Genomic DNA, 19,511 nt, shown 5'->3' with positions numbered 1-19,511 from the left:
TTTTGTAGAACAGCTCGAGAACAGTAGCCACTTGAAGATTGCGTTAATACCCACAAGACACATTGCAGCCACCATCACACACCTGGAACCTGGGGTGGAGAAAGAGATCGGCCATTAACACCCACCGTGACAGCAACCCCGGCTGCCGGCTTCCCCAGGCCTGTTCCGAGGGCCAAGAGCTGCGAGGCAAAGGCACCGGCACCCAAGGCCTCCACTGCTGAGCTTGAGGACAAGCTCCGACTAGGCGTGCCACGAAGAGCTCTCACTGGGACGTGGTGCAGCCAGTGGGAGGCGGCTCTCGGGGGCCGGGGTGCCCGGCAGCAGAGGGTGGCTCCCAGGGACTCCCTGGCAGCAAGCCCAGTGGGGAGGGCACCTGGAGAAAAGCGTGCGCCTTCAGGAGCACCAGGGCATAAGCCCCCCGGGGGCAGACAGGCAGGGCCTCTGCACACACGTCCCCCGGGACTAGACAGAGGAAAGGCACGGGATCTGAGGGCCCCCCAGAGGAGCCCGAAACCTAACCAACTCCAGGGGCCGCCCCAGACCCCAGGGACAACTCTGGTCAGCCCAAGGCCACAGAAGCAACTCTCCAGGAGAACCCCGTGCTGTCACGTGCACCAATGAACTTGACTTTGCTCCGAGCACCTACTAGGAAACAAAACCCAAAAGCTAACCCTTGTGAACACACCCTGCTATTCCCAGTGTCTGAGAATTCTGAGACAGGAAGAGGCAGACACTCAGTGAGCAACACATTTTAAATATTCTTCCCGCAGGCATGACTGCCTCCGAGCTGGCTGGTTTCATCAAGAATTCCTGGCGCTGAGGAAGGAAGGCCTTCGCCCAGCACATGGACACCGGTGCCCGATTCCCCGCTAACGTTCCTCAAGTCTTAAGCACCGCTCTCCTTCCCGGGACAGAGAGCCTGCTTCTGGCGCACAGGGCTCTGCGGACAGGAGCGCACGATGTGCTGTGGAAAGCTGCCCCGGGATGCTGCAGGGAGACCGTGCCCTGCGCTCAGACGGCCTCCGGGGTGATGCAGCAGGCTGAAGGAAAAGATTGCCTTCCCAGGGCATCTCTCTTCCCAGAGTCAGGAAAAAAAAAAAAAGGTTTCCCCAGAATTTCACTATAAAAACATTGAAAGATGAGTAGATGTGATTCTAGTCTCCTGGTAGAAGTTGGGTTGAGGACAGAAAAATAAATGTTCACCCCTGGAAACAAAACCTATCATCTGACCCAAGTTTCCCCGGCCGTGTCCACACTTGCCGGGCACAGGCAAGGCGGGAGGGAGGGCCTGCCTGCAGACCCAGGGTGCCTCCCGGGGCGGCCAGACCAAGGCTGCCTTTTTAGGATGCCTGTCGTTTAGGAAATCACACTGATGACCAGATTCCCCTCAGCCTCTGGGCTGAAGCTAGTCGGGAGGACTGAGGACTGGTGGGTTAGGAGGCCTGGGACCCTGGCTTCTCGGCCCGGGTTCTGGGAGCCCAGGGATTTATCAGCAAGCCGCTCTTTGCAGTTACTGTATCAACAACACTTGTCCGCACACCGGGCTCACCGGGTGGGCAGAGACAACACGTGGGCCAGAGTCTGCTTTGCAGAGACCCCGGGAGAGGACTCCCCAAAGAACACAAAACACCAAGGGGAGCCCCAACGCGTTCACTTTAACTTTACAGCGAGCACGCCGGCCTTCTGAACCTCTCCTCTCAGCCACGCAGAGAGCTGATGGCAATGGACGGTTGGCTCCTGCAGGTGGCCCTGCCCTGCAGTCCCTGCCCTGTGACTGTGCAAATGCCAAGGCTCTATGTCCTGATCTTAACATGCGGCCGCGATCTGTGACCTTCCTCCAGGGGCCGGGCAGGCAGCTCCCTGGTGCACGTGCTCGGGGGCCTCCATGTCTCAGCCAGACTCGCAGAATAGACCGTGGGTGAAGGGGGAGCCACAGCTGACTTCACTGGGCTTGTGGCATGGCAGGTGCTAGGAGGTGGTTAGCAGAAAGCTGGAAGGGACGCCACCACCCCAGTGCTTGGCAGGAGGCAGGTTCTCAGGCCCATCCCTACTTTCTGACTCACACAGGAAGCAAAACAGACCCCAGGGCTCAGGGTGAGGGAATCAGAAGCAGGGCACGCGGAGACCCCTCTCAGGGAAGGGCTCATCCACTCGGGCCGCCGGGCACCTTCTGCCAGCACTGCCTTCAAGCCCCACCCAGCTCAAGCCTGTTCACTTGGATGTAGCAAAAGGGAGGCAAGAAGAAGAGGAACAGAGACATTAACCTGTTCCCTAAGCTTGAGTAACGTGAGGTCTGTTCTGGAAAAAGAACCCCATATAAATCTGGGAGAGCTTTCATCTCTGCTCCCGTGTGTAAAGGAAGCCCCTGCTGACCCCTCGCATTTGCCCTCTTTCCTTGATTTGCGTTTTTCCATTAGCCCATCTCACCACCCGGCCTCCTGTTTATTTTAGTATTTTATTACTCTTCTTTCTCCCTGTTACAGAATGTCAGCTCCACCAAGTCAAGGGTTTTGTCTGCTTCTGTCCACTGTTGCATATGCAACACCCAGAACAGTACCTTATATCCCGCAGATGGTCACTGAATCTGTATTGTGTCAACGGACTTACGTGTGACTGAAAGACCTTGGTTCACAGAAGAAAAGGGAAGGACCCTGGGGCCTCTTCTAGGCAGAAGGCAGGGGGTGACCGCATGAAGCCACAGCAGCTGTCTGGGCTTCCATGAAGACTCTGCCCTTGCCTCCCTGCTAAGCTCTAAGTTCTGCCTGGACATCCAGCAGCTGGGGCTCTCCGGATCGTGGCCACATCCCCAAGGCACTTGTGCTCACAGCCAAAGACAGACTAGGCCATTCCTCCCCAAAACTAAACAAAAGGAACAAACAGGTTCAAATTCTTATCCCTTGCCATGTTCTCCTTTAATTCGGTGAGGCTGTACCTACATGTGCTTATAATTTCTGTGCTGTGGTCTTGGTCCCCAGCTCGGGAAATGTCATGAGTTCTTTAAGGACAGCCTCCCACATCCACTCCAACTCTCATCCTTTCTCCCCTCTTTTTTTCTGATTTATTTAACTACATTTGGATACCCAACCAGGAAAACTGCATAACCCTTACTCCTTGTAAGGAGAGACTACAGAGTTGCTCATGCTTTTCTATCCTCAACCCATCTGGGAAACTGATCACTGCCAATCGTTACTCTGTTTTCTGGGGTTCTCGGCCACATGGCTGAACCATTAGCAAAATTCTGTAGTGATGTGCACACGTTCTAACCAGACCGAACACCATCTGTCAAGCAAGATGCCGAACAAATTAAAACGTAACACCCACCCCTCTGACGACCACCCTTTGGGTGGTCTTACTTATGCCGCTGATGGCGGTCCGCACGCACACCCACCTCCTTTGGCGCATCCTGGGCAATAATTCTCCTTTCTCTTTAAAATGTGTGTCTAGGGCCTCCGTGGTGGCGCAGGGGTTGAGAGTCCGCCTGCCGATGCAGGGGATACGGGTTCGTGCCCCGGTCTGGGAGGATCCCATATGCCGCGGAGCGGCTGGGCCTGTGAGCCATGGCCGCTGGGCCTGCGCATCCGGAGGCTGTGCTCCGCAACGGGAGAGGCCACAGCAGTGAGAGGCCCGCATACCGCAAAAAAATAAAAATAAAAAAAAAATAAAATGTGTGTCCAAGGCTTTTGCCCCTTAGAACTGAAGCTCTTCGGGGGCACAGGCCTAGTTTCACACTTTTTTTTTTTTTCGGTACACAGGCGTCTCACTGTTGCGGCCTCTCCCGTTGCGGAGCACAGGCTCCGGACGTGCAGGCCCAGCGGCCATGGCTCACGGGCCCAGCCGCTCCGCGGCATGTGGGATCTTCCCAGACCGGGGCACGAACCCGTGTACCCCTGCATCGGCAGGCGGACTCTCAACCACTGCGCCACCAGGGAAGCCCTCACACATTTTTATATCTACCATATAGTAGATAAATAACACATATTTATTTAAAGAATAAAGAGCTTGTTTACTTTCCTAGTCTAGTCACTGATTTCCCTTTAGAAACAAGCGCTCAGAGTGGGTCAATTAAAAATCCCCGAAGGCCCTCTGGGAGAACAGGCCTGGAATGTTCAGGATCCAGAAGGATCCACACATCAGAAGTGACGCCGGTCTGCATACAGGTCCGTATGTCTGATACCAGATGTCAGTCCTGCCCCTATTCTGGTGCCATCTTTCCAGGGGGGAAGAAAGCCCCTTCCAATGAGTACAGGAAGGCCATGTGGGCCAGTGGTTCCACTGATGGCACGTACCCTTCACTTGCCCTTTTCTGGAGACTCATCTTGCTCTAAAATGTTTATTTCATCAGCACCACTGTTTTCAGTTCTAACTTACATTTCCTTAAGATTACACAGCCTGGATTATTAGCTGCCTTGGAAAGGACTTGATCCAAGAGACGAGAAGGAGCCTGGGTAATGGAGCCATACTGAGCTGGTCTAACTTCAGGCGGGATGGGAGACCGCAGTCCCGACCCCAAGCGCAGTGTAATGAGTTCAGTGATCGAACTACCTCCTCTCCCCCACTCTCTTCAGACCCCAAGGAAGGGGCCTGGCCCACGGCCCAAGTTTATCTCAGAACAGGGATGCACCCACAGGAGACATTACATCTTTACGCAGATCCTACAGTGTTTCAGAAGCCATACTTCCAGGGCAGTGGGGAGCCATTGCTGGCCCTTCTCTGGTAGCCACGCCGCCTCTGGATCTCTGGGGAATGGAGCTAGATCTCTTCGACTGCTTACCAATCCTGCCTTCTCTTTCCTTGGGCCCTAGGCCACCACCATCTTCTGCCAACGGGAACTGCCAAAATCTTACTCAGCTTTCCTACAGCATCTGATGCTGCAGACCAGGCAGCTCAACACTGCCCTCCCCGGGCGCCGTGCCGCCCGTCCCTGGTCACTTGTCAATCTCAACAAGCTGACCCCCTGCATCTAGGAGAGCCCCCAGGTTCTGTGTCCCACCGACCTCACCTCCGATTTCATTCATTTCCTCAACTATCAGCTTCTGCGAAAAACACCAGATCTACATTTCACCCCATGAACTCTTTCATGAGCTTCAGAATTTCTGGTTTTCTTATCCTAGACACCTCTAGGTGAATACCTACCAGCCTCCGAAAATTAAGAGATAAACAGTGTCACAGAGAGGTACCTGGGAACAGTGCCTTCTGGAGCTGTATAACATGACAGCGCTAGACCAGCGTCATCCAGTAATGGAGAAGGTTCCCACACAACAAATGCCTAAGGCTTTTCGGAACAAAGAAACAATGGCTGGGGATATATAAAATTAAATTTAAAAAATAATTATGGGCATATGGATAAGGAGCATGGACTTAAAGGGACTCCAGAATATACCTCAAGCTTAAAATTTATATTTTCAGGGAGAAAAAAGTCACCCTTAAATAGCAAACTAAGATTTCACAAAATAGTAAAACATTTTAAAGAACATTTTAGGTGTCTAGCACGGACGGCTGACTTCATCCTTCTAAGAAAGGACATTTAAAACACAACTGTCACTAATATTACCATTTCATTTTAAAAGAGGAGAACAATTTCAGAATAAGGGACAAATACAAGTAGCTTTAAGGTGACTACTGGTCCAAGGGTTATACATATGGGTGCCCCTGGTTTAGGTTCTGGATTAGAGGTGAAGGCACGGTTTCCCAAGGTGTGTGCTATGTAAAACATTAGTCTCCTAAGATTGGGTGAGAAAAGGGTTTCCTGGTCTCAGATAAGTTTGAGAAATACTGCATCCTAGAGTTTCCTAATCTTCAAGATTCACGATGCTCATATTGTTATAAAGGCCCTGAGAATCGTTTGGTAAAAAATCTTTTTAACTCTGACCTCAGAAGCATGTAAGTCTCTGTCCACGGTTACACCCAAGGACAAGTGCTCTCTGACCACACTTAGAAATATGTCAGCTTAGGGGAAGAAAAGGTACAATCCTAACTTATTGAAGTTGATGTGTTTTTTTTTTTTTTTTTGCTGTACGCGGGCCTCTCCCGTTGCAGAGCACAGGCTCCGGACGCGCAGGCTCAGCGGCCATGGCTCACGGGCCCAGCCACTCCGTGGCACGTGGGATCTTCCCGGACCGGGGCACGAACCCGTGTCCCCTGCATCGGCAGGCGGACTCCCAACCAGTGCTCCACCAGGGAAGCCCTGAAGTTGATGTCTTAAAGCACAAAAGTGTCATCCCTTGACTTACTTATTGCCAGGGCCAGAGAAAGAATCCTGACTGGTCGGGGTGTGGGTTGACTGGCCCCTCCGGCGCTCCTGTGTGGGATTTCTGATACTCTGACACCCAACACTAACCCTTCTGTTTGGTGAGGCCCTTCCTTCTGACCTAGGACCGGAGCCCTCTGGAAGCACTGACCTTTTACGGTGCTAAGGACTTCAGTAACTGAAATCTGCACTCAGCAGCTTCCCTGGTAATTGCAATGAAGGTGACATGAGCCACCAACTGAGCCTTCAGGTCAACAGGGCAACTTGCCTGTGCAAAGTAAACCCCGGAACTCTCTGGGCCACAGGGAGTTTGTCGGGTGACTGTTAACGAGCATGGACAAGCCCAGGAGGAGGCGCTGAGGCCGGATGACGGCCGCCCGGTTATCAAACGTCTGCTCTGGCCTGGGCTCGTCCAGGCACTGGACACAGTTCCCATTGAAACCAAGTACTTACATGGGATTCAGCAGAACTGACGGGACTTCCAGCCCTGAGAAGTAGCCTCGGAGGGAGGGAGCCAGCGCATCTGAAAAGACACGAGGGGAGAAGGTGTGAACCAGGGCTCCCCCCGCCCGCCTGTACGTCCACACTCCTCACAGGGCGTCCTGCTGGGCTGTTGCCCCCTTCACTGTCCCCAGGCAGTGCCCACTCATCCTTGCCCACGGGCAGCTCTCCCCCCAGGGGCTGGAAAGCATCGGAGCCGCATCCTGAGAAATCCTCCACGGGACCAAGCTCTCACAGAGCAGACGGGGTCCAGCAGCTGCCCCGCTCCCAGCTTCCTTCTCAGCTAACAGCCACTGCTGGGCTAAAATATGGCCCAGCAAGCCCCCTTCTCCATGCTCACTCAGCAGCACCTAGGCTGGGGGCCAGGCTGCCTCATGGCTTTCTGAGTAGCACGTGGCAACACGTATCAGTTTTGATAAGGAAGGGATGCTTCCCGACACCATCCACGCCAGTGGTCTGGCCAGGAAGCCTTTTGAGATTCTGCTCCTATTCTTTTAGAAAGGGTCCTGGCCTCTCGGCCCTGCGGGGTATCTGGTACCCCGTACTGTCTGCTCACTCTGCTGAGCCCCACCTCCCCCATTAGGTTTCCAAAGTGAAAGGCCAGCCCCAAACACAAATGGATGGTGATGCTCTGTGCACCAGCAGAATGTTCCCGTCCTGTAATGAGGAGAATGTGAAAAAACAAGGGCGAGTGCACTGTGGCTTTGACAGATGTCCATCTATTGGCACCGTCAGTTTTGACCCTAAGCCTTTGGACAGAGGCGAGAGATGCCCGTTTACCGCTGTGTCTGTTTACACCGAGCAGGGACGACCTTCCCACCAGCCTGTGAGCAACACAGGAAGCAGTGCTGGGCGTGGTGGCGGGAGAGCAAATTACAGCGAAGCGGGAGGCTGCCGGCACAGGGAGGTGGCACACTCCCAAGCATGGCAGGGGGAAAACTGCTCTTTATTTGGGCCTGGCCCAAACCGGTTCACGTGAGAACGTTTCTAGGGTGGAATGTGATGCTGGGAGGAATTTTACCCTGGCACATCAACTTCCGTAGTTTAATGAAATAAAATCTGCAGCAGAACCCCTTTTTCATATGGCATCGTATTCACATCTCCAAAGCATAAACAGATGAAGCAGCAATCTGGCTGACACACAGGTGCAGGGGGCCTAAGGCATTGATGGAGAACTTCCGCCTCATCTTACCTGACTTGTACAGGTGGGGAAATCAGCTGAGGCCTGGGTTTTCTGAATGATGTCCACCATGGTCACAGAGCCCAGTGGGCTCGGGGCTGGGTCAGAATCCAGGGCTCAGGCTCCACCAGCTCTAACTTGATTCCAAAACCTGGGCTGTCTAGGAACGGGCCCGAGGGAGCCCACGTAGTACCCCTGGCTTCTCCCCCTGGTCCACGTGCACAAGTGTGCAGAGTTCCCGTTGACCCCATGGGCCTCCTTCACAGAGTGGCTATTTCCCTCTGGCTGTCACGGCAGGGTGAGGGGCCACACTGGGGCACTCAGTCCCAGCTGGTAGTAGAGGTGTCTGGCCTCACTCAGGGGGCTTCAAAGGACCAGTGTGCAGCTTCTGCCTACACGAGGACTCCATTTCGGGGAAACCACTGGGCCGGCTGGGCCTTAGAGACCCGCCGGGGCAGCACATCGGATATGACTGGAAATCAGTTTACCAGCCAAAGTGGGCCCCCGCGATGGGAGAGGGCAGAGGTGTATTCCTTGGGGGCCACCAGCTGGTACTGAAGCTCACTTAAGACAGAGCCAGAGTCCTTTCAACACTCATAGCAATTAAGGGGACGAGGACCAAAAACACTGCATGCAGGTAGGCGAAATACATGTCACGGGGGGAACTTAGGGGGTTAGGTAGGACAAAGGGAGAGAAAGAAAGGGGACGTGTGGAGGCAGGAGGCCGGGAAGGGAGAGGGAGGGTAGAGTACAGGGGAGGAGGGGGAGAGGGGATGGGAGGAAGAGACTCAAAGAAAAAACTCATACCTACCCACGGCTTACGGCTTTGGGCATCTGAATCCACTTGCTCACTAAGCAAAGGGCAGACAGAAGTGGAGCTGCCTTCCCGAGACAGGTGGTAAAGGATGGGGTGGGGACTTGGAACCTAAGCACACAGTGGAGGGGGCGGGTCCGTGCGCACCGGGGTCGGGGGAGCGCGGTGGTGACGGCTGGTGCTGTGTGGGGTCGGAGTGCTGAGCCCAAGGAGGCCAAGACGCGTTGGTGGTCCACGGAGGAGACACAGGACGGGGGCTGCCCGGGGAGGGGAGAGCCGCAGAGTGGCTGGCAGGAGCCTGGCTTCGATGCAGGTGAAGCCCCTCCCGCCCCTCCCACCGGCTCCAGCCTCTCTGAGCGCCTCTGCACGCACACACGGCCTCGCACTCTCCCCCGCTGCGGGCGTCGGGCGGGCGGATGCTGAGCCCCGGGCTCCAGGGTAAGGTGCGCTCAGCCGAGCGGAGGTGACGTTGGCCCACTGGCTGATTCTCAGGGAGGGTGTGGCGGCCACGCAGTAGACGGGCCCCGAGATCCATCCCTCTTGTGCCCCACGGCTGGACACCACCGCGCCTGCCTGTGTCGGCTCTGTGAGGCCACTTCCTCAGAAGGCAGATGGCCGAGCCCGCACTTCTCATCAGCACTGTCCCTGGGCCCGCAGAGCACAGAGCAGCAGAGCTCACCGGGCAAAACCCGAGCTCAGGCAGCCAGCCCCGGGGAACAAGCTGTTCTGTGCTAATCACCGCTGTCTGGGAAAACACGGTTCATCCTTACACCCACTCAGGCTGCTCTTCTGCTGTGGTTTTTGGCCCCAGGTCTCTCGTGGCCACTCCTGCCCATTGCCTAGGGGCTACTTAGATGTGTCACAAACACCGGGGAGACCCATGATTCCCCGACTCCAGCTCCAGGGACAATCCAGCAGGGATGAAGTCTACGTAGCTGACCATCCTTGTAAGGCAATGGTCTGTCTGCAGAAAAATGCACGTGTGCTCGATCACACAAACACAACTGCACGCTCACAACCTTGTATGCAATTCCAGGGGCCTCGGAGATCCCTGCAAGAGCCTCTAACATCATTCCTAGGATCCAAAAGCTAACACTGACCTTTACTCTGTGCCAGAGACTGCGAAGCACCTCACAGAAACGGTGACACATAAATGAATAAGCAACACAGAAGACGCTGGGACCCCTCCCCTGGAGCTTCATAACACTGACAGCTGTGACTGTCACGATTCACTATCCAGGGCCCACACTGGGACGCCACCACGACACTTCTGCAAGAACGCTCCTCTCAAATGCAGTGGCCCCGCAAGGGTAACACTGAAGTCCCCATCACCTCAGCCTCGTACCAGCTCCTGTGACTGGGGACAGACAGGAGGGCACCCAGAAAAAGAAATGACTCGGAGCAAAGATAGAGTAGAAATGACTCGGAGCAAAGATAGAGTGGAGCGCTAGAGAGAGGAGAAGGAACCCATAGAGCTAATTTCCATCGTCTTCCATGTGTAGATGAGGAAACTAAGGCCTAGAGGATTAAAATACATCAACTTCACGTCCCCAGTAGTGTTGCCAAGGACAGAAAACCCTGACTGGGGTCCAGGGTGGGAGCCCTGCCTGATGCACTGGCTCCCGTACAGCGGTTTGTGGGGAGCACAGTATAAAGTACCGAAAGGGTAATCACCTGCATTGTACCATCCCCGACTAGTGATGACTCCCATCATCCCGCGGGCCTTTAGAAACAGCCATGAGAAGTGCTTACCAGGCGGCTGGCTCAACTCACGGCAACTACCATTAACAGATACCCCTTGGTTTAGCAATGTTCTCTGTGGAATAAAGGGATAAGTCTAGACCAGTGGTTCGCAGAGTGTGGTCCCCTGACCACCAGCATCACCTGGGACATATATCAGAGATGCAGAAACTGCAGGGGGAGGGCCCAAGCACCTGCATTTAACAAGTCCTCCAGGAGATGACGATGCATATGTATGCTCCAGTTTGAGAGACACTGCTCGTGAACAGGTTTCCAAAAGTGTGTCCAGAAGAAGTGAGACGCTCTGCAGTCAAGTACATTTGAGAGGAGAATGCACAGTCTCAGCAGATTCTAGATACACATGAGCACATTAAAGGCTCTGAGAAGTTTAAACAAACCTGTTTGACCTGATTTAATCCTGGGTTTCTCAAGTTTATCTGATAATGTAACCTTCTGAATTACACGGAAGTGTTGAGAAACGCTGGTCTGGAAGGCCCCCTTCCAGTGGTGACATACGGTGGACCCAGGAGGCTGAGGCATGCTAACACAGCATCCAAGTTCCCAGCTCTTAACAAAACTGATTAGGGCTGGAAGATCACCAGACCGGCTGGTACCCTGGATGTCTAATCTATCAGGAGCAGTGAAGATATTCTTACCTCTCCTAATGCAGGTGCTGTACCTGAAGGCAGATTTCCCAGCACCACGGTCAGAACGAAGCTTCCTCTCCTTTTTAAGGCATGGATATTCTTAGGCCGGTTTCCACCACTGTCCCCAAGAAGGAGCCCTGAATGCCCTGCCAGGGCCTTCCCAGCACTGAGCCATTGGCCGCCAGCCACTCACACAGTTTAATTATAAGCAACTCTGCCCCACTGACTCCCAGCTCTAAGGATCCGCTCTTACGCAGCATCACCAAATAAAGCATGTCAGGGCCCACGGCAAACTTCGTTGCAGGCTGCCAGGCTGAGGAGAGGCTGCCAAGCCAGAAGCACACTCTGGTCCAAGCAACTCCAAACTCACCAAATAGACTGGAGTGGTAATTGCAATACAAAAAAGGTGATCCTCTTTATGGGACTCATTATAGGGTTCTTTTAAATAGCAACCCTCCCCATTTCTAATAAAGCATTCACCCAAGCTGGAAGAACGCTCTCCAGGAATTCCCCTACTTCATGAAATGAGGCCTGGGAAGATCACCCTCTAAAGGAACATCCACACCCACCGGTCCCCTGTGCCCCCTCACACTCTTTCCCCTCAAGGAGGACAACCTAATACTCCTTGCCTAGGGCAATTAAACAAGTTGCCATCACCTAGACAAAATGTCAAGATTTACAGGAACCGGTTCAAAGGTTTAAGTTTGCCATCTGACCCACCCGGAGAGCTGGGGAGAAGGCCACGCCCCAGCCCAACCCCGTGACCCCGCCGGATCTCCCAGTCTGAATGGTGGGATGGTGCTGAGGTCTGAGCCCAGGCAGCGACAAGGTCTAGACCTCAAAAGCAAGGCCCTGGGCCTGTGAGTACCTCCTGCTAAGACCAATCAAGGCTGGGCTTAATTAAACATAAGCCTTCAGGGTTAATTTCCTCTCTTGGGCTTTTAGACTCTTTCCCCATCTGCCCCAAGCACAAACCAGGCTCTTGCTTCCAAGCAGGCAGGTGAAATGTGCTCAGACATCCCAGAAATTCACTCAAGACGCCATTCGGGTCGAGGGTACCCAAGCATGTAACGCCCTGTGTCAGATTAAGTCCACAGTGGTTGCTTGTCATCCATATTTAATTTTGTCAGACTGTTAATTTTTAACGATGTTTGCTATCAAGGGCCATCAGCGAGCCCCAGGAGCCGAGCTCGGCGAAGCGAGAAGCCCTTCGTGGCCGAGTGGATGAGTCTTGAAGTTGGGTTGTCCCACTTTGCCATCCTGTCACCGAGTTCTGGCCTTGCCCACTGGCAGCACACATCTTGAATAAAACATGATCCCATTTGGAGCTGATTTTCCTTTTTACCCCTGTCACAACTGGTTTTCTTCACGGAGTTCACTTTCTTTTTATGGAGGCTACATTTTACGTTTCCAAAGTTTCTTTGTGGCCTTGGTTTTGTTTCCGAAGCAGTTAGAATTCACGTGCTTTCAGATGGTATCTGGGTGACTACGCCCACCAAAGGAGGCCAGGCACCCTGGGTGGACGGCCAGCTGACCCCACCTGAGCCTCCCCTCAGCTCACACCACAGCGACAGGCTGCCCTCCTGGCCCGGCGCCAGCTGCTTCTCTTCTTTACCAAAGAGTAAATAAAGCCTGGACGCTTAGGTTTCTGCTGGCGGGGCACCAGTGCTGAGTCCCTGCAGCCTAACTGCTTCTAAAGCTACAAAGGTGCTCAGGAGCCTCTGGGCCACGCCTGAAGTTCTGACCCCCACCCCGAAAAAAAAGAAAAAGAAAAGAAAAAAAAATGAAAGAGCTATTTTAACAGTAATGACTACTCTATGCCAAGCGCTTTAGTCTTTCTCTCAAAAGAACCCCAGAGAACAAGTGTTCATTCTTCCTACTTATAGATGAGGAAACTGAGGCTCAAGGGAGGTTACAAACAAACAAACAAACAAACTTGCCTAAAATCCCAAAGTTAGCAGAACGGATGGAAATTGTCATTAAAATTCGACCTGCTGGATTTTAAACACTGAGGGCCCGATTACATGCCAGGCCCTCGGCACATCCCGTTGTATGGGTGGACTGCTCAGCAGTTAAGAATCCCAAAGGGGAGGCAGGCTCACAAACAGCACTTACAGGGGAGACTCGCTGAGACTCGGGGACGGGCTCCCCCTGCTCATGAGGTCAGGGAGAACACACACAGAGCATCTAGGGAGCGTAGCTTCACAGAGGAGCAAACGGCACACACTTAAGATACCTGGAAAACACAGCTCACCAAATGAAGGCAATCCTGCTGCCGCCCCCCAGGCAGGAAAGCCGCCCAGTACGGGGAAGGCTGGGCCTCAGTGGCATAGAAGCAGCTCTGGCCAAAGGAACAACCTGACCCAACAACTCTGGAAGAATGGTTCTGGACTGCTTCTGAGAGGCCAGTGAGGACGGGGTCAAGGTTTGTGTCGCTGCTTTACTAAGAGGATCCTTAGTTCTTCAAGTACCAGACAGCAGAGGAGGGGAGGGAAGGGATGGACGGGACGGAGAGGGTAAAAAGGGACAAAGAATTTGCTTGGCCAGGAGTTGGCCCCCGTGGGGGTTGGTTCAGCCACAGGACTATGACGAGAATAATCTTCCCCCGAGGCACAAAACGTAACCCCATCGCCTGGAAATGAGGCTGGGCAGAACCCTAGAGGAAGGACGGTAGGAAGAATGAGCTAGAAAGCCCAGGGACGAACAGACCGGGTGACCAGCAGCTGAAGAGTTCAGGGGCAACAGCTCTGAGTGAAGCAACACACGAACCGCTCGGTCTCTCTGGGAATCCAGCTGTTTCCCACTCTTGATCTATTTCCTGTCAGGGACAGGTTTTCTTCCGACAGGCGTGTCCGGGCCTGGCTGTAGGGGCTTCCTCCGGGGGCCAAGTTCTCCCAGTGCTGGCACAAGCTGCAGAGACCACACACTGCTGGACGCAGGGCAGGTGCCGCCGCTCGGTGATGTCGGCGGCTCGATGCCTCCTCTCGCTCACCTATTCCTCATTCACTCCTTCCAGCCTCTGGCCTTTCATTTGGCTGCAGCCCTGAGGACCCTGCGGCCCCATGAGTGTCAAGACATGCTAGATGTCCTTAGTGGTTGAACTAGCACAGCTTCGTGGGTAGCCAGTCCTCGGCTTTCTTCTCCTTGAAGGTTCAAATGCTCCTTAAAAGGCTAACGCTTTCTAAGCCCTTACTGTGCGCCAGGCACCCTGTGAAGTGCTTTAACACGGGGGTCGATTGGCCCCACTTTAGGTTGAGGAGCTTGTTCAGTGGAGATCGCGTAAATGGCAGCGCCTGTGTCTGACCAGGTAGCCCCAGCAGAGGCCAGGCCTCGAGGGGCAGGCAGAGAAAGAGGCCCCCCTTGGGGGGGGGAGAGGGGCTGGGAGAAGAAGGGCGGGGCCCTGTGCTCCCTGGAGGCTGACGCTGGGAGCACCGTGCCCGCCCCGCCTGCCTTCAGGCTCCTATGGGAGTTAGGCCAGATGCTCTTAGGTGACCAGAAAGCCAAACAAAACAGGGAACTAGACAAGGCTGGTGCACGCAGGAGACGGAACACCAAGCAGCGGTTTCTCCCCACCCTCTGACCTTCACGGAGCTGCAGGTTTAGAGAGAAAAGTAAATGTCAGAGGATTAATAGTTTCATTTATGGCTGAAAACAATTCAAAGCCTTGGAGCTGAACGGCCTCAAAGTCAGCGCCGCGGTCCTTCGAAGCTGTGGTCTCTGTGCCGGTCGCCAGCCCCGGGCTGCAGGCAGACGATACCCGTTTGGGAAGGCCGGGCCTCCAGAACGAGGACGTCCGGGTTGAGCGTGGATGCCGCGCGGGAGGCGCACAAGCAGGGCGCGCAACTCCTGCCCCGGCCCTGCCCTCCGACGGGCTGGCCGTCTGGTGAGGGGCTCGAGCTGCCTCCCGCGGGCTCTGTTCACGGCCCCACCCCTGCAGCTCTGGCTACTGCCTTCTGAACAGGAGGGAGAAGCTGAGAAATCAAAGTCCTTCCCACACGCGCCTGGGTGGGAAGCACGGCCGCCCTGCCGCCGGGGCTGTGCTCCCCCGAGTCCGCACTCACGCCCGCCCTGTTCCCTGCGCCCTCGAGACGCCACCTCTCACCGGCTCCGTACTTAAATCAGACTGAGGCCGGCTGGGACCTCCTCCTTCTTTTTCATCTCAGTATTCGCTATGGGACGCAGGGACAGAGGAGATGCCTAATGAGAGGTGCTTTAAAGACAAGTTCACAAACGCAGTTCTTAGACGCTGCACAGTGAACGCCCGGCCGGGGGCCCCGCACTCAGGCCACCCATACACCACCCTAGGCTTCTCTCTCCTCCACGATCTCGCTTCCCTATCTGCCTGTGTCTTCTCCCATGGTTCATTCTGGTATTTGTTTTAGGTTTAGCCTTTAAATTTTTTCCAGTGTGTCACAAGGGACCTCCCTAGGGGCATGTCTTGCCCCGGGAAGTCCGTGGTACGATTTTAAAACCTTTTGTTTACGTGCAGCTGATGCGTGCCAGTCACAAGCTGCACAGCAGCCCTGGGAGAAGGTCTGCTGTTCCTCAGGGCCACTGAGGCCTCTGAGGAAGGAACAGGCAGTCAGGACTTGCTCTCTCGGTCCCACTTACCTGCAAAAGTTTCAGGCCCAACAGTATGATGCTGGTCAAGGGAAATAGTATTGTTCCTAGAGTGTCGTGAGGACAGTGCATTTTACTGGCTTCCTCTCAGCCCCAGCAGCAACAAGACTAAAAGCAAAAATGAACCCAGACTTAAAAGCTGAGATGTGTGACTATGAGGTGAGAGGAACTGTCTGGACGGTCTCTTCGGAGCATAACTTTCCTAAAAGTCGCGAATGAAACCTTCCTCTGCTGTTCACAGTGACTCACATAATATATTTAATCAACTTCGAATACCCATGACGGTGAAAGTGAGCAGGATGATCATTTCTTACAATGTTAACCATCTTCTTAGAAATCGGATGCTCTTAGAAATAGATGTTCTTTCATCCCTACAAGTAAAAAGGCAGTACTGAAGCTTACAGGCCGATTACGTTATCCAATAATTCTTTAAAAAATGGGATCTGATGTCACCTAAGCCTCTTCAATTTAGAGATGGAGGCACACGACCACAGATGGAGGCTGGGCAGAAGTAGAAATACGACGCAACTCCTTTTCGATGACAACCTCTGTCTCTCCTGGGGCCTCCTTCTGGATCAGACAGACTGAAAACACTTCCACCCTTGTTGAAGCGAGATCTCCTGGCACATGTGACCCATGGATGCTAGAATGAGAATCTTCCAATACGCAGCTCTTGAGGAACAGGAGCCCAAGAAGATATATGAGCAGCAGTGAGGCCTCGGCTCTGGACCAAGTCTCCCTGGGATGCTGAGTCCTTCTCGCATATAAGGTACACTGAGTGTCATGGGCCCAGCTCTCCCAAAATCTGAGATAACATCTTAGCTCCAAAATCGCATCAGCATGAAAACAAAACGCTGCAGTCTACTTGAGATCGTTTTTTCTCTCATTAAAATTTTTATTGAAATCTCAAATGTTACCAAGAAATAGTTTTTGCAAAAGGGGGAAGAAATAGCTAACAAGCATATTCAACATGGGAGCTCCCTCTGCTGGTCTGCAGTAGGTTGATATGTTACAAACACATTCCCAGAGACAAATCTAATTTGCTGGAGAAGTGGACAAAAGACAGGTGTGTTGGGCTTTGCCTCAGGAGAGAAACACTAGAAGAAAAAAAAAATCCACGTCTCAAAACAGGGCACAACATCACTAAGAAAAGCAAAATCATTTAAAAGCTGATCTCCAAAGACATCATACGATTTCCAGAACAAAAATGGAATGAGCCACTACAAGGACGCTCCATTTTGGTCTCCCTTCTGCGCTACCTCCAGTTAATAAAAATGCTCTCAGGCCCTGTGGGTGAAGGTTAAGTTCTGATTCCCTCGTCTCTGTCTCCAAGTCTCTTCTTACAGGCTTCTCATCTAGTTAGAGAAGAAAGATCCAAGGAGTCACTGGAGCAAGGCCTTTCCAAAATTCCATCAAAGAATTAAGTCTTTGGTGAGCCAGCAGTGAGGTGTGGAAAGAGCTGGGAGTCAGGTGACCTGGCTCTGGTCACGGCAGAGCCACTTGCGACTCTGGACAGCTCTCTCCTCTTCTCCGGTCTGCTTCCTCATCTGTAAAATGGGTCAGACCAGCTGATCGGTCAAGCCTCTCCCAGTTCATTCTAAGATCCTCACACTGGACAAAGACTTTTAAATGACCATAGCTGTTCATCAGTCTTTAGGATACGGTACCCAAGCTTGCACTGGGAATGACCCCAAACAAGAAGTGCGGTTGAGCACAAGGATCTCACTGGTATCAGAAGAGAGTCCCACCACCTGTAGGACTGATGTGGCAGTGCCAGGTGGACTCCTGGCTGGGAAAGCCCCAAGGTCAAGGAAGAGCTCACGGGGAAGGTGCCGCCATGGGCGACACATCCCAGTAAAGCATTAACGGTTGAGTCCATGTAATCTTGGCACTCTCTCCCCTCATCCTTTCTCACAATGGCCTGGGCTTTCTGATCTCTTAAGACTTTTTACCTGCTTCTCCCACCGTATCCCCAGCATGACTTTTGATTTCATCCGTTATGTGAATGAAGCAAGGGCAAATTACCCAGACATCACGGCCCAAAGCCACCCTTCGCAGTCCTTTTTGGCCACTGTCAACTCCTGCTTTTCCGGGACAGTGGTGAAAGGCTTTGGTGTTGATTAACCAAAGCCATGGATATTTAGAAGACTAGGCAAACTTGGCACCATTTCATGGTATTATTAACATGTGCCTCAGTTGTCAATTGATCTGTATCTAGGCAGTCCAGGAAGAGGAAGAGGTGGATCACATATCCCCAGATGGCAGGGGTGGGCCACAAACAGAGGGGACTTTTTGAGTTGCTCCACGGAAATCTACAAAATAATCTAAGGTCACTACGAGCATTCTGGTAAATCAGCAGAAGGTATCAGCCCGTTTCCTTTCCCACTGCCCTCCCCTGCTACCTGCCGTTGCACGGGTGACCAAGCACTGACACAGACAGAGGTGGAAAAAGCAACAGGGAAGGAAAAGCAGAAAGCACAGCGAATCCAGAAACTGGGTCGTCAGTCTCGGAAGAACCCCCGTTACTTTGTTTTCGGTGTCAAATACTCTCACCACCACCACCTTTTCCCTCACAACTTGTACTACTTTCTACCCCCTTCTTCCAACACAAAGGGTGACCACTTCCGAGGCCCAGGCACCAAGGCCTTCTCTTTGTAGTTTGCCTGCACGGTCCCTGGGAAGCTGGGTCGTCCATGCACATACAAAGCATCAACAACTCAGCTGAGAGAGAATGGAAGGAGGTCCAGCTAAGAACACTCCCGACCCCATGGCCTGCCTGGGAGACCCTCGCTGGGGCCTCTTGTAGGTGTCTTTCACAACACAGTAAGTTGTGTACAACCTAAGACTTTTAACTCAGAAGGGTTTTCTGGGAAGCTGTTCATTTCATCCAGCCTGGTACACAAACACTAAGCAAAACAAACAAAAACCCCACCTGTTCAGGCTGGTAATTTTTTTTAAAAACAGGCTTTCCTGCTTTTAGAGGAGTTACACATGCAGTAAGACAAAGGAAAGCTATATTCTTTCTATCTTATTTGTTATTATTGATCATCACGCTGAATCCTAACCTTGATGACTACTACTTGTACTAAAAGCAAAGCTAAGACAAACATCGTTTCCAAGGGAAGAGAAAGGGTTGGTATGTAGACAGTAATCTTTGTGAAGAAACAGCGGAGTTTGTTTATAAAGCTCAGGCTATGCTTAACTAAGAAAGAAAGCTGGTCAGAAGAGATACCTCTACCTTGACCTATAATTACATTGAAGACACTATATTGTACCTCCTTTTCTACAGGGTCTCTTAAAAATGGAAAAAAGGAACCCTTAATCCCTTCTTTAACATGTGTATGATAGCACATAACCTTCCTCCTGGAAGCTCCCAGCTTGCTCCTTCGTCCCTAGAGCTCCCAGAACACAAGAGGAGAGATCTGAGCACACAGGAGCACACGCAGACAGGTAGCTCTTGTAACAAGCGCACGCCTTCCTCTGCAGCCCTTCCCCCCACGGCAAGGCACACACATCTCTGCTCTCGTGACACCCTCTAGCTGGCTGGGGAGGTGACCTGGGCCCAGTCTCTCGTGTGTGATATGAGGGTGAGATCATTCAGGAAGAGAGAGGTGTTGTTTGGGGCAAACATCAGGCAGTGGGTGATATGATTGCTGTCAGACGGTCCTCGGAAGTCCTGGAGGAGTGTCAGCTTGATTCAGAGGGGATCAGTAATCTCTTGAAGGCGGATCTGTTAGCTGGATAGGGGTTAGTTGTATGGTG

At 52.9% G+C, this 19,511-nt stretch overlaps 1 protein-coding gene across 4 annotated transcripts in view; it reads right to left on the bottom strand.

Annotated features, from left to right (window-relative positions):
- Positions 1–19,511, bottom strand: part of RBPMS (RNA binding protein, mRNA processing factor) — a 187,452-nt gene continuing 167,941 nt past the window's right edge. The window contains exons 7-8 of one of the 4 annotated variants that reach the window (XM_060086101.1): positions 6,701–6,770; positions 1–89 (exon numbers count right to left, since the gene is read on the bottom strand). In XM_060086101.1, the coding sequence (XP_059942084.1) occupies positions 6,708–6,770 (63 nt within the window). In that variant the 3' untranslated portion in view covers positions 1–89; positions 6,701–6,707. The other 3 variants (XM_060086100.1, XM_060086103.1, XM_060086102.1) reach the window with 3 other exon arrangements.

This window comes from Mesoplodon densirostris, chromosome 20 (assembly GCF_025265405.1).
Source record: "Mesoplodon densirostris isolate mMesDen1 chromosome 20, mMesDen1 primary haplotype, whole genome shotgun sequence".
Classification (NCBI taxonomy): Eukaryota; Metazoa; Chordata; class Mammalia; order Artiodactyla; family Ziphiidae; genus Mesoplodon; species Mesoplodon densirostris.
Note: the sequence above shows the minus strand (reverse complement) of the source record. Positions and strands in the feature narration are given on the sequence as shown.